The following is a 15735-nucleotide window of genomic DNA, read 5'->3' on the forward strand; positions in this document are numbered from 1 at the left end:
CAGCCAGTTCTGGAAATCAGGAAGAAATGGAGTTATATATTCTAGTTATGGATGGTTCAAATATTGACAAACTATACTTCTCAGAATCCAATTTCCAAAAAGAAAAAAAAAAAAAAGAAAGAAATTAACATTTACTGGATGCTTTTCATGGTGTTCTCCATCAAGGTGTTCTCCACAGGACTACGGGAAGTGATTGCTATTATTCCCATTTTACAGAAAAAGAAATTCTAGGTCAAGAAGGAAGTAAATTGCCCAAAGTCATACATAGTTGATGAAGACGGAGGCCAGCTGTGAATTATATCAATTTTCCCTTACACCTTTAAACTGTCATATGCTTATTTATTTTTATCCTGTATCATCAAAATAGGTGATATTTTGTTAGGTCCCTATTTTTATCCTGTATCATCAAAATAGGTGATATTTTGATAGGTCCCTATTTTGTTCCAAAGATGACCACTGCTTTTGCCTCTAGTGTCCTGTCTTCCCGTGGGCCTGTGCTGTGTTGACTGCTGCTACTTTGCCCCATTCGAGGAACTGCTTTCTTTCCACCCACATTGTTTGACCTCTGCACACATATACGCTCAACTTCCCCATCCTAAAGTGCCTTCCTTAACTCTTCTCCCTCTAAGTACTGTTTTGTTTTTCTTTCCTTTCATACTTCATGAAAAGAATACTTCTTTCATTCTTTTCATACTTTGTGAAAAGAAGAGTCTACACTCCTGGCTTCTACTTTACATCCTGTATCATTCTGTAACTGGTCACATTCCAGTCTGTGACCTATTACTTCATAGAAACTGCTCTGGCAAAGGCCATATATACTGCATGATTTTCAAATTTAATGGCCTCTTCTCAGGCTTCATCTTTTTAAACTCTTTGAAAATTGGCCCTGTTAATCACTCTTTCTTGGAACCTTGCTTTCCTGAAAAGACTTTCCTAATTCTCTTCCAAAACCCACTGGCTTTCTTTCTTTCACTTGCTCCTCTATCTCCCTTAAACACTGGAGGTACTCATGTTTCCATCCTCTATTTTCTCTTCTTTCCACAGACTTGTCCTTCCTAGTTCTTTTAGTCTACACTCTATGCCTCGCCTGCTACCAGCATACCTGTATTCCTAGCCACCGACTCTCCTGAGCTCCAGGACTGTCTTTTCCAGTTTTGTTTGGGTATCTTCAAAGATTCCTCAACAAAACATGTCCCAAGCCAAACTCGTTTCCCCTCTCTGCTTTTGTCTAATCTTTTTCCTTTCTTGGTGAGTGGTGTTACTATTTGTCTATGTAGTCTAGGTGGTGAGGATCTCAAAATCTGTCTAGACACATGGACTCAAAGTCCTGGTGTCTCTACATCCTACATATCCTATGAATGAATTCTCTTTTCTTCATCGTCACTAGTCCAGCCCTTTAGCATGTCACCTGGATCAATGCAACAGCCTCCCAATTAGTTTCTCTGACTCTCGTCTCTCATCTTCCAATCTATCCTCTGTATTCCCATCCAATTGATCTATGTAAAACATGACGTTCCTCTGTAAATTTTCAGTGACTCCCATGAACTACAAAACAAGGCTTTAATAATCAACTGGCCCGAGCCTATCTTTCTAACCTAAGCTTTGAGAACTTGCCTTCACTTGTATCTATTAATTTGCCCTAAACTACTTTAATGCTTCTGTGGCTTAGCTTATGCTACTCATTTACCTAGAATGTCCTTCTTCCTTTGGTGTACCTGGTAAACTCCTGTTCACCACTCTTCAAGGCTCCCCTTCATACTAGTTATTCTTCGTCTTTCCCCAAACACCCCACCCCCAGTCTTAAAGGAAGAATTGTTCCCACACCTGTGTTCCCATACATCTCTTGATTATAGGACTAACCACAGAGCTTTACAGAGTCATTTGTTGACTCACTGCCCCACCATGAATCCTTCAAAGGCAGAGACTGTATTATTCATCTTTATAGCATCAAGGTTTAGTTCAGTGCTTGGACTATAGGAGGATGCTCAATAAATCTGTGTTAAATGAACAAGTTAATAGACCTTTTCCTGTTTGTGGTATTCAATTAGGCTGTAGCTTCATTATCATAACAATATGTGAAAAACACATGTTATATATCAAAGAATGTAGAGCAGCTTTTAGTGATACATATGGAGTTTAGATGTCTATTAAAATAGTTTTAAAATCTGATAGCTGTTAAATTTAGTGTGAACAATACATTGTCTATAATAAAAATAAATATAGCCGATGTCTGTCAACATCATGACTACTTTCCTTCAAAAAAATTCATTTGTCATGCTCCATTTTCACCATTCATTCATTCATTCATTCATCTACTCTTACATTCACAACATCTTTAGAAAAAAAAATTGAACTTAAACATTTTAGTTTGTTCCATCTACCAACATATTCTGTCTGCCCATATGTCTCTTGTCTTCCTACCTAACAGAGTTAGTGACCACTGCAGGAAGAAACTATCCAAGCTCATTAAACTAATTTTAATTCTATATTATTTCTTAAAAGTAGAGATTTCTTTTTATTATTCATTAAATCAGTCTCCTAACTAGAACTTTTTAAATCAAAAAAGCGAACATAGTATTTTGTGCGCTAATATTTTCCAAGGTACATTAGGCACTACATAACATAATGAAAAGTAAAATTTGTATCTGAGTGTATCATACTGCTAACCTTTATCCTCCTAGTCTGGAATGTCATTATCTTCCTGTCAAAATGAATTCCCATGGAAACAAGCCAGTTTTAAAAGACAGAAAGTGCCACACAATATGTACCTGTGCTAACGCTAAAGATATACTCAAAGTGTTCCTTTATTGCCCTTCGTGGAACAGAACATCTGACTGTAGGGTTCACTCCTGAGAGAATTCAGGGTGAGCTGCTGGTGGACTCACCTGGCGAGTTCTGGGGAGAGGACACTGGGGAGCCACGTGGAGACTGACAGTAGCTGGGGTGGAGTAAGGCATGTGGAGGCACATAAGACATTATCTCTTCTTCAAATAAACTGGGGAAAAACAAGAAATGAAATGCATACATTAGCCATGGAGGTGGGGAAAAGCCCTGTTACCACAATGAGAAAGACGGCTGATTTCCCATTTTGATCCATTTCATCCGAAGTCCAGTCCACACCCAAAGGGAGCACTTGTCCCCTTTTTCCTGCACATATTTCTTGGCTGGCTGTTGCAGCTTTTGTCAAACCTGTGGTTACTTGTCTATTCTCCTACCAACTCTAGAGAACATAATTTCTGTTTTGCCTCTTTAATACATGAGTTTGAGTTTACATGTTTGTTTGAAATCGTACCTCGGTTTTTAAATTTGGGAATAAGATTCAAACACAACAGACATTTGTTAAGAACCCATAATACATATACAAAGTATGTCCTATATCTTCATTCCAAGAAACGTATAGCAGGGTCTCAGCCTTCAAAGAGCTTAGGATTTAATTGGAGAGCTGAAAACAAAATAAAACTCTTCCTCAATAATTACAACTGCTAAATAATTAGCTCCCTCATTTACTGTGGCTTTATAATGGTTTTCAAATGTGAGCGTTTTGATGTTAGATTATTCAATCCTGAGTCTTCTTTCTCCACTATGTTGAAATTTCTGTTTCTAATATTCTTTCTAAAAGATAGTAAGCAGATATCTGATATCTTGGAATCCCATAATATCAGAAATATTATGATAAAGAGAAGTAGTATTGATTACAATCAGCTCAAATATACAAACACTTAACCAAACAGAATTAAAACAATAAGAGTTTATTAATTAAGAGGTGGAAGTAGGTTCACTTCAAACTTCCCAAATCTAGGAACCTGTTACTGATTTTCAGAAAATATTCAGAAAAAGTGGCAACAATTTAATTTTGCAGAGATTTGAGGATATGACTCCTAAGGGCCATAGCGCTGGTTCTCAACTGAGGCAATTTTACTCTTCCACCACACTATCCAAGGACATTTAGCAATGTCTGAGAACATTTTTGATTGTCATAACTGGATGAGAGGGCACTTTTAGCATCTGCTGGGTAGAGGCCAAGATGCTGATAAACATCTTACAATGCACAGAATATCTCCCTGCAACAAAGGCGTATCCAGCCCCAAATAGCAATACTTCTGAGGCTGAGAAACCCTGGGTTATAACAAACTAATAACAACATGAAAAGTCTTTCTCTTCTTCTTCACTCACAAGCATATGTCTGCTAGACCATTGTAGCAAAGCATTTTTAGACATGATATTTTTTAAAGCCATCTTTCCACTTTTGAACTAAAAAGTCAATAGATTTGGAAACAGAAGCAGTAAGCAATCATATCTGTAATACTAAATTAGCCCTGAAACAGTCATTTCTTTTTCAATAAATCAGTAGCCATTGGAATAATGTGAATTTAAATGTAATTACTAGGAAAAGTCCCATGTAACAGTTGCTACCTCAAAGATCTAGAAACCTATAATTAATTGAAGACTAGGAATTAGCATCCTGTCCTTAGACATCTACATCTGTGTCCCTTTGCTCCCTGATATTTATTGCTTCCTTTAAAGATAACCAATACTCATGAATCTTTCATATCACAAGAGAAATTTTTTACCTGAAAAATTTAATACATAAGAGATAGGGAATGATATAAAAACACATGATTCATATCATGTGTTTATAGTATTAATACTATATATTTATTATATATAGTATTAATAAATGTTAACATTATATTTTACTTCAAACACACACATATATAGATCTGTATATAGATGTACATATACATATCTGCATGTATGCAAATGTGTATATGAAGTCCTTTTTGTTCTCCTCTACCATTACTTCAATAGGTATCCTTCCTTCCATAGTTTTTTAGTTTGCAACATATATGCATAGATGAATATATAGTTTTGCCTTATGCACTGCTAAAAATTATAATAGCTATATGTATACAGCATTCTTGAACTTTTTTCGTTCAACAATATATTTCTGGTATCTGTCTATGTTGATACATAAGGATCTAGTTTCTTGCTTTTGTCTGCTATGCAGTAGGATATTCTTTGAACAAATCAATTTATTTATCCCTATCTCTTCTGACAAATATTTACTTTTTCCCCTGTTTTGTGCTTTTATCAATAATGGTACAAGGAACACCCTGTATATATCAACTTACATATATGTTAAAGTTTTTTTAGTATAAGTATGGTATATATCTAAAAGCAGAATTAATCAGTCATAATGCAGATGTCTTTTCAACTATACAAGATACTATCAAGTTGTCAATCCCACCAAGTCCAGACAATATGAGACCTCCTATTTCTCACTTGGTATTATCAGGTTTTCTGACTTTTTTCAAATCTAATAGTGTGAAATAGTATCTCATTACTTGAAATTGCATTTTATGATTGCTAACATCTTTCCATAAGCTTATTGGTTATTCTTGCTTCAATTTCTATGAAATGCCTTTTTATATCCTTGACCTATTTTTCTTTTGGGTTTTCTTCTTCTAAATTGATTTTAAGGCATTCTTTATGTATTCATGACATCTTTGTTTTATGTGTTGTGAATGTATTCTTCCACTTTGTTACCTTTTTTTATGTCTTTATATGTGGTGTCTTTCATTATATGAATTTTAAAATTCAAATGTAGCAAAATTTAACAATCATTTCCTATATATGCTCTGAGGGAGGCACATTTTTACATGAGTTGAATTAGTGAAAGATCATATAAAATAGAATAATCAATAACAAATACAAAAAGGTCATTTCAAAACTCTTGAGTTTTATCATACTATATTGGAAAATATCCTTACATGGGTTTATTTTGAATTGAATCTTTTCCTATAGCCACATCATCTCTACATTGCAACTTGCTGATAACCACATCCATTTGTACCAGGAGTGACTTTCTTTTTAAGAAATAGACAAGTTTAAAAACAGACACAAAGTCTTTCTCTATGTAAGCAACAAATTCATTGCTTGAGTTTATAGTCACTGATTCAAATGACTCAAACTTCAAAATAAAATAAAAAAGAACTGAGGCTATCCCAAAAGGTTTCAATAATCATTAAAAATTATTTATTAAGCATACACATTTAATACACTGTATCACTGTGTACAATTATTAAAATAATAAATACATTTAATCACCCTAATAAGTTTAGAATTGAATAACATCATTTATAATAATTATAGAACTATTATATAAAAGTGAATTTCTCATGCTTCTTTCAAGGCCTATAAACTTCAGAGAACATGCTTATTTCCCTGAATGGGAGAAAATGTAGCCTTGCTCTTTATGTACATATACATATATCAGTTTTCAAATATTTTAAAATTCTACCACAGAACACATAGAAAGTCATGCAAACTGTGGTGTTTACCAAAGTACAAATATTCTAAGCTATATTGTAACTTAAAATATTTAGAACTATACCATCTAAAGATTATTTAACTAAGGACAGGTGAATGGTAATCATGATTTCTATTTTATAATCATTATTGTTTTTACTAATACCAAAGCAGAATTCTTTAGTTTAAATGAAAAATCCTTGATTTCTGGAATGAAGCTATAGAGTCAGAATTTTATAACAAAACTGACTATTATATTACCAAGCAAACTATGGTAGAAACATCATACTCCATATTAACTGACCAATAGTCTTCCTGACCGTCTAGCATACTATATCCTGTTTTCAGAACTAGTTCAGTGCATCATAGTCAAGGGTCACCCTCTAAAGTGAAAAGTAACCTCCCTCCCCAATAGGTCTTGTTCAGAATCAAGTGAAATCTTTCTGGAAAGTGATTATATCCCTTTGAATTATATTCCAACTATCCAGTAAAGGTAAGTAACTTTTTGGCTTTAGTTTTACAAATACGTAAGTAGTTAGAAATAGTTAGGGTCAAGATCATTATGAATAACATGAATGAGATTATTAGCACTTTGGTATAAATAAAACACTGCCTGATAATGGCTCAACGTGACTTTCCTTTTAATTCTGTGGAGGTTACAGTGGTGGGTGTCCCAGTCACTGGACAGAGCAAAGCATTATTTCACTCTGGCCTCCTACATTTGAAGGATAATGTTAAAAATGAAAAAAGGCTTTTGAAAACTTGCTATGTTTCTCTTCTAAACTACTCTAAAATTTAAAACCAAAGCTGATCTAACCATCAGGAAAGAAAAGACAATAGGTCAGTTTTATGAAGGACTATCAAGCTGGCCCTGAATACCAGTGACCAAATTTCAACTCGATCTGATTTCTCAAACCTAAACTCTCAAAACCATAAAGCAAATAAATAGTATTGAATCAGCAAAAGGAGACAAAGCATATTTTGAGCAAACAAATTTGAAAGAAAATATAAACATGACCTCTTTTACTCTGGAGGAGTAAGCTGTATATACCCTTCTGTTCTATTATGGAACATTCCATTCAAGAAACTCTACAAACATTTCCTTTCTCTAACCCCACCTTCTTTACCTTCTTATCTCAGGGATAAGAACTACAATCTGAAATGAATGATCACTAACCCAGTATCTGGTAGTTCCACAGGTCTTCAAGAATAAAGGAGACCTTTTTAGGCTACCAATACTGTCATATTATTTTCTAAAATGTTCCATTATTTCTGATGACTGGAGACCTTCTACTTCAAGAACTAGTGTTACATACCTCAGCAACATAACAAGGTCTGCATCACTTGAAAGGCGCACCAATCCTGGGGTCCCTTCAGTTCGTATAAATTGGATCTTCTCCCTATTTAAGCAAAGAAACAGCTCACAGCATATGTGGTAGACTTTTGGGACATAACTCAGTACTTTAGGCACCATTTAAAAAAATAACGGTCACAACATTTTTGCGGTACCTATTATGCGGCAGCTACTGTGTGATACCCTAGTAATACACATAGTCCTTGCCTTCAAGGAGAACCTCAGGTGCATCAACATTGCCCAATCCTAATGCTGGGAAAAGATTCTTTTATTGCTTTCATTATTTTGCAGCCCCAGTCCTACCTTAGGTAGTAGTATCATTCAACCAATAAATCTCAGTCTCTGCTTTGAATTAAAGCTTGTTGTGGGCTTGAATCTAAACAATAGTCTAGACCATTAAGACTGATTCCGTTATTCCAAAAAGTGAGAGTGTAAGGGTATTCATCTCTTTTCCTGAGGGTATACTTCTAAATTATGTGTGATGAGCACATTCCTACTTGGAAGCAGACAGTATCTATGCATTATATACTCAATATAAAAGCATACAGCTGTTTCAAATAAGTGAAACTAGGAAACACTTTCAGTTACTACAGCTGGTGAAATAGATTGTGTGCATACCTGTGTACATGAATATATACTTATGTAAACACATATCAGACACAACAATATGAGATATTTCTATCATTATTTTATTATAGATATATGTGATACACGTGTTAACATGTTTTTTTTTGTTTGATGAGTCATGTCATTATTTTCGATTCTTTACATGAATAAAATTTTAATAAAAATTTTTCTAGTTGCTTCCCCCTCATTTACATAATGTTATTTCAAAGCATACCATATTAATTTGTATTAAATGAGAAAAAATAAGAACATAAACTATGGTACTGAAAGCAGTACACTTGATAGGAACATAGGGGCCAACACAAGTAAGCAATTTTTAGTGCTAATGACAAATATTAGGATTCCTATATACTATAAAATAGCAATCTCTGATGTATTTATTTATTTAGATTCAGTTCTTATCTATAAAGCATTTTTATATGATATTTTCTTAAAGTTCCACTGCATTTTAGATTTCCAAATTCTAAATTCTCTGCTTGAAGGCAATGAGGTAGAAAGCAAGATTTAATTGTTGAGATGAAAAATTCCCTAATGCACAGAAAAATCAATTGATTTGTCCTTAGTCACAAAGCTTGCTAGGAAAAGAAAAGAAAACAAAACAAAAACAGAGTTCAGTCCTCGGCTTTTTCTAGCTAGATCCATTTTATACAATACGTTAGCGTATGAAGCAACTAATCTTTGATATTGCCTAAGTTTTTTTCTGTTCTTCATATATATGTATATAAAACAAATGGCAGACACATACGTTAAGGAATTGTTCAGAAAAGAAAGGCCAGCCTCTTTGCTTAAAGTTATTTCAGTTTGAAGGCTTGAACCAAGCAGAACATTTGCCCTGAAGCTTTACAATCACATGTCTGAAGCATATGACGGAAACCAAGGCTCACTATCTGGCGATTGATTTTTCGATAAGAGATATAAAAGCTTTTAAAAAGCTAACCTAAAGAAAAGTTATCCTAGAGAAAAAAAAAGAGCAATAACTTAACCAAAAAAGTACTCCTATAAGAGTCAGTAACAATATGCTTTGATCTTGAAGAATCAAAAGCTATCTCCAACAAATACACAGTTTATCTCCTTAGTCTCTCATCACAATGAATCAGGCAAACAGCAAAACCAGAAAACAAACAGGCTGAGCACTCTCCTTCACTTCTTTAAATTGGAGCTACTCAGAGCAGGTGGAGTGATGACAAAGACATCATGCTCTGGACTGTGGCTTGTATGTTTCCTGTGAATAAGAAAAGGATCATAGCTTCCTGAGTCAAAAAGATGACAGGATGAGGAAAGGGAAAGACACCAGAGGAAATATACCAACTGGGCAACTTTTCATCACTTTCCAGATATTAACTCGTAAACAGTGAAGGCAAAGGATCTGATTTTTTAGGCAAGAACATACCAGAGGTAGGCTGAGAATAGCTTTCTACCAGGCCAGCTAACTCATCACAATGGCAAGCCATGAGTCATATGCTTCCAGGAACAAGACACTGGAGCACGTCATATGAGGTACATAATACCACTAAGTACTTTCTTATATTAACATTCATTTATTCTTTCAGCAAAGTAGACACTTTCTGAGTGTCTACTATGTGCTATACATAGTATCGCATACTGACAATCCAACAGATGGTAATCCAACAGATGACTTCTTTCTCAAAAGGTCATGGCACAGTGGAAGAGAGAAAGTTAGTAGACAATTCTAATATTACATGAAAATATTTAAATTGTTCCATTCACTTACCTGAACTCTGTATAGGCCTTATACCACCCCTATTCTATAAAGTCCTTTCCTAAAGTCTTTTCATGTAGAAACACAGAAGGCATTGGTCAAGAGAACAGATCAAGGCTGAGCACAAGAGAGAAGTTAGCAAATATCCCCAGAAATGTCACCAACCTTTACTGAGAAAGAGAAAGAGAAAAAAACAAACAAACAAAAAAAAACCAGGAACTACTTCTTGGTTAACAAATATCTATTTGCCTAATAATATACAGACTAGTATTTCTCAAACTGGTGTCCTTGTCTACTAGAAATCTACAGACATAATCTTGAGTTCTGGGATAATTTAAAATTTTTTCTGTTTTCACTTTGTTGATCAAAATTGCTAACAATTTTGGATAATATGCCTACTGAGGTAGGCATATTTTGGATAATCTAGGTAATATTTATGACTGAATATTACCATATGACTTTAGCTCCCATGTTTGCATTTACAAGACAGTTGGTGCCAAGTGATTAGATATAAACTTTCAAAGTGTCCGTGCCTGGCCCTTAAGTCATTATCAGGACTTTAATGTTAAATAAGGTAACAATAGTCCTTGTCTGCCACTCATGAACAATTCCCTTACCAATTAAAAGCATAAAGGTTTCATTTTGCAGTACTAATTTGCATAATGACAATGATGAAGTAAGGATAAGTAATGTATATATAAATTGCCAGAGGCTAAAAAGAAAACAAAATAAAGGGACTTAAAAAAAAAGTAAATTAAGCATTTATACTAAAGAAAGCATAAAAGATGTCATGATTCACTCTAAACAAAAATTTTACAACAGTTTACAAAGAGAAAATTTGGCAGTAGAAATATCACAGAGTACATTTGATATATTTTTTCTTCAGCATTGTATTTGGGGGTGCATTATTCAATGAACTGGTTTGTCAAAACGAATCAGTAGATAATAATAAGCTATTTGTTAAGAAAGAAAAATGATGAGCATGATAATGCCACAGATGCATGTGATAGACCATTAGATGCAAAATCAAACCAATCACATCAAACACAAGTGAAACAAAAAGCATAAATATTTCTTTCCATTGACAATGGTCTCGATATTGGTGATTTGGCTTTTGAGAAACAAAATCTTCTCACATTAATATCATTGATGCAAATATTACTGGTTTTTTAAGTTTTTACTTAAAAAGTCTTTTGGCTTTATAGTTTAGAAAAGCTATAAGGATAAGAAGTTTATGCATATTTTATATTTGTACATCTTTATGTTTCATTAAAACAAAAGTGATTAAAGTCAACATTGTTGATCTGCAATATTTTTTTTTCCTTTTGGAATAGAAAATAACAGATTTTCCTTTTAGAATAGAAAATAACAGGCTTCTAACAAATTTCCGTGAGTTCACTTAGTGTCTGAAATAAACCTAACAAGCTTGAGGATTATTGTTAAAGATACACATGACTGTTATTAGGGGGATATTTGAAAATTACATTAATATATTTACTCAAGTTTATTTTATAAATTTATAGAGTTATAAGGAATCCGTGGCAGTCCTCTAATTTCTTTTTTTACTGCCCTCACCTTAATGAAGAAATTCTATTCAATTTTCGTGGCTTCTAATGAGGGTTAAGATTATATTCAAATAAAATTTTATCATTTGACCTTCTCTACATGGGTATGTTTCCTTCTCTGTGCCCTTCAGCATAAATTCCAGCTCTTCCTCCTTTGGACCTTCTCTCAGGGCCACTCAGTTACAACTTCAGTTCCTTTTAAAACGCGAGTTTCTTGAGGGCGAAGCCCTCTTCTTTCCCGAATCTATTCAGTGTTTTGAATAAACTATCTTGCTATCACTTCTTGTTGTCGCAGCGAAAAAGAGAATCAGAAAGCTGACATCAGATTATTAACTAAAACAGGACCCATTGAGGGAAGTTCAAAGACAGGTAAAGTGGTAATCTTCAAAAGAAAACTCACAACTGTTATAACAAGATGCTTTAACTGTATAGTGACAACCTCAGGGAAAAGCTGCTGGCTATGGTTGTCCCTCAGATGCCCATAATATTTAGACTTTTGTAACCACTTCCTCCAGGCCACAAAGCACCCCAGAAGATAAACTCTAGCAGAAGATCATTTGAGGACAATGAACATAGTCTCGAGACCGGAATTCCCACAGAAAATACTCTCATCGAAACCAACCAACATTTTAGTGAAGTTAAAGAAGGGCACATGATCAAAAACAATCAGAAGCAGCAATGCCTCTAAACCACAAAACTCTCTGGATTGCAGATTGTGCACACACATGGTTCCTGTAGACACAGTGCAGTAAAAGCTGCCTGAGGGCAATTTTAGAGAAATCCCCATGAATTCTCTAATTGTATAAAATGAAGAAAGAAAAGTTAGCATTGATCATTCACACTTTTTATTTCAATCAAAGGGTATGGTCTGACTTGAAGGATAGAGTCAAGCAGTAAAAAGATCAACTTTTCTTTCTACTTCCCAAGATATAGGTTAGATTTGGAAATATAGGTCCATTATGGTCATATGATTTTTATGGACACACAGAATTGACATTAATGAGCTATAAGTTTCAGGGAAAAATTTGTTGTAAATAGATATAAATAAGTTCTTTGATTAGAATTTAAAGAGTTACTTAACTCTCTTTGCTGGTTTCCTCATTTTGAAATAAGTATAGTTACAGTACGTGCCTCAAAGGATTGTAGAAAGGATTAAATGAATGAATACAAATAAAATACTTAGCATGAAACCTTTTACATGGTAGAATTCAATAATTTTTAGCTATTGAATATATTATTAGATAGGCTTCATAATTACTTATTCCTTTTTCAATAGACAGTATAATTTATTGAAAATAGAGCCAAATTAAATGCCTTATGACCAACTTCCCTGTTTTTGTTGTTGGCAAGTTGTTTTATTTATGCTGTTTACCTTGGTTAATTCCACAAATATTTATTGAATATTTCTATGATATGCAGTAGACAAGATACTGGTCTCTCTATAAAACTGAAATAATGCTATGAATACCAAAGAGATAACACATATGAAGGCTTTACATTTCTCATAATTCAATAGATAATGAAAAACATTATTCTCAATACAGCAAAATTCTATATGAAGCAAAACCAATATGGACTCTAAAAGAGGAGTTTTGTTATTATATACAAAAGAACTTGGTTATAGACATCTTACCTAAGGCATTCTAACAGCTTGAACCCTCAGTCCATCATTATTCCGAGGAATTAATATCTAGGATATACTAGGAATTAATATCTAGAATATACTGGAAGGTATAACTAGATTTTATTTTCTTATGAATTATAATATTCTATTATGCATTTGATAATAGGTGTTTTAACTGAAAATATATGCAGGAATTGAAACTATGTTATACCTGCCTGTAGTTTTATTTTAAAATAACTATATATTAAAACAAACAAAAAAATTGGTTGATGTGAAGCAATTAGAATGGATAAGCCAGTTAAACTGCATATAAAGGGAGAGATAGGGACATGACAGTGTTTTTAAACAGTGATATAAAATGTAAAGGCAAGAAAAAAAAAACTTAAAGTACTAATTTCTAGAAAATAGTACTATAAAAACCAATATTTTCCTACATTTTGGTAGTCTTATTTAGAAGACTTAAAAATAAAGTCCACCCACAACAGAAGCAAAAACACAAAATACTTTGGGAAAATCTAGACAAGAAACAATGAGTTCCTAAATAAATAAACCAGAAAGTTTTATTGTAAGAAATGGAAGGGTTGGATATGTGAAAAAATGTTACAGTTATAAAAGAAAAAAATAGAAAACTATAAATATTTTAATTGTATCTATAGTAGCTTCAAAATAAAAAACAATCACCATCATAATCCCAATGCATTTTAAAAGTTGAGAACATTATTCAAAAATTCATATCAAAACTCAAAAAAATGCTATGTGCTAGAGAAATTTAGCCAAGTTTTCAAAATAAATCATTATGCTGTCATTTCCTAGATCTAAAATGACATATTAGAACATACAAAGATGTATAAGTTGTATTAAAAAGATAGATTCTGTATGTTTAAATATGTGATTTTGCATAATGGAAAAGTAGCAACTTGACTTTCAGAATAAATTGTTTTAAGTGTTATCATCAAGTCCCAAATATGGGACTTAAGTGCCTATGAAATTGATTGATTTACCACATATTTGTCAAACACTCACTCTATGCAATATAATATGTGATGTCCTATGAAAATTAAAAAGATAAGTAAGATATACCTTGACTTCATATACCTTGGACTTGATTTGGAATATATGTCTATAAGAATAAATATAGTAGAAAATACAAGATGTTTTTAAACACTTTAAGCACAGATTGTACTATTATGCCATTTCTATTATAAACTATAAAAGTCAGACACATAGGGTACCTGATTCTTAGTACAATGGCACCCTGATGGGTATGCAAGAATGTTTTCTGAAAAATATGTCCCCAAAGAACTGAAAGTAATCATTTATTCAATGGGATGTATAATAGTATCCATTTGTATGTAGGACAATGTATATGAAACAAGGAGATTTTAATTTTAGCTTAGTTAATTTTTCTGAAGACAGTTTCCATGACTATTTAAATACATTGAGAGAGACAAAAAAGAAAAAAATAAGCATTATTAATGTAGGGAGATGCATATTTTGATTGTTGTGTAAGAAAGGCTTCTGATTCACTGATAATTTAGCAATAGATCTAAAAACATGTAAAAAGCAGATTTCATTAAAACTATTTTGTGCTATCATAAATGATAATGCAACATGCACTGTTTTTATGATTTTAGAATGGCTTATTATCCTTTTGAATTTCAGGAAAGCATTGAGGCTTGATTCAGTACTGACATTTTTCTTTGGTCTACATAGAGTCCATTTCTGATGAACTACTATACTTCAGCAGAAGTAAATTTATGCTATTTGACCAAGTAGCCCAGGTGTTAGCTGAGATTAATATTTCCAGTGCAATATTAAATGTAGAAAAATTCACTTGCTAAAAAATGGACAAGAAATAGACAAGAAAGATGACATCTTGCAGAACTCTTTTCTTGATAAATACAACAGAATATAGCAAAAATTAATACTGAACAGATATACCTAAAATATGACTATTCTTCATGCTAGAAAATGGTTTGCAAATCCTTAATGAACTATTTGTTAGCAAGAAAATACAACTCTGGCGAAATGTTCAGTGGATGAACGAACATGTTTATAAGGTAGGAAATCTTTCACAGTTATATCAGGGAACTATTTTATGGGAAAATGACTTAATAAACACCTGAGTATGATACTTTAAAAGAATTTAAACTAATTTTAGCTATAAGAATTTTTCTTCTGGGCCTTTTTAATCTTAAGTTGATTGACTATCCAGTTAGTATAAGATTCCATGCATGAGAAATATGAAAACAAGATACATATGATAAGTATGTCTAAAACCTATAAACAAACATAAATTAACAGGCCTATTAAAAAAAAGCATGAGTAGCAATCATTCCTTTTACAGAAGCCATAGACTAATAGATGACATGGTGTAAGAATCTATGTTCCTTACAGTCCTAGGTAGCAAAATCCCAAACTTCTCATGAGATTTACAAGATTAGTTGTCTGTGAAGATGTTTTAATACACCTTTGGATGTCTTCTGAAATGTTATCTCAATGACACTGGGCCATGGTGTTTTGATTCTCAGTCTTT

At 33.1% G+C, this 15735-nt stretch overlaps 1 protein-coding gene across 1 annotated transcript in view; it reads right to left on the reverse strand.

The window, feature by feature from the left end:
* Window positions 1-15735, reverse strand: part of HECW2 (HECT, C2 and WW domain containing E3 ubiquitin protein ligase 2) — a 205516-nt gene that overhangs the window by 43293 nt on the left and 146488 nt on the right. Inside the window, exons 17-18 of the mRNA XM_025039312.1 lie at window positions 7626-7709; window positions 2886-2995 (exon numbers count right to left, since the gene is read on the reverse strand). Coding sequence (XP_024895080.1) covers window positions 2886-2995; window positions 7626-7709 — 194 coding nt within the window. The remainder of the gene's footprint in view (window positions 1-2885; window positions 2996-7625; window positions 7710-15735) is intronic.

This window comes from Pteropus alecto, unplaced genomic scaffold (genome assembly GCF_000325575.1).
Source record: "Pteropus alecto unplaced genomic scaffold, ASM32557v1 scaffold3, whole genome shotgun sequence".
Lineage (NCBI taxonomy): Eukaryota > Metazoa > Chordata > Mammalia > Chiroptera > Pteropodidae > Pteropus > Pteropus alecto.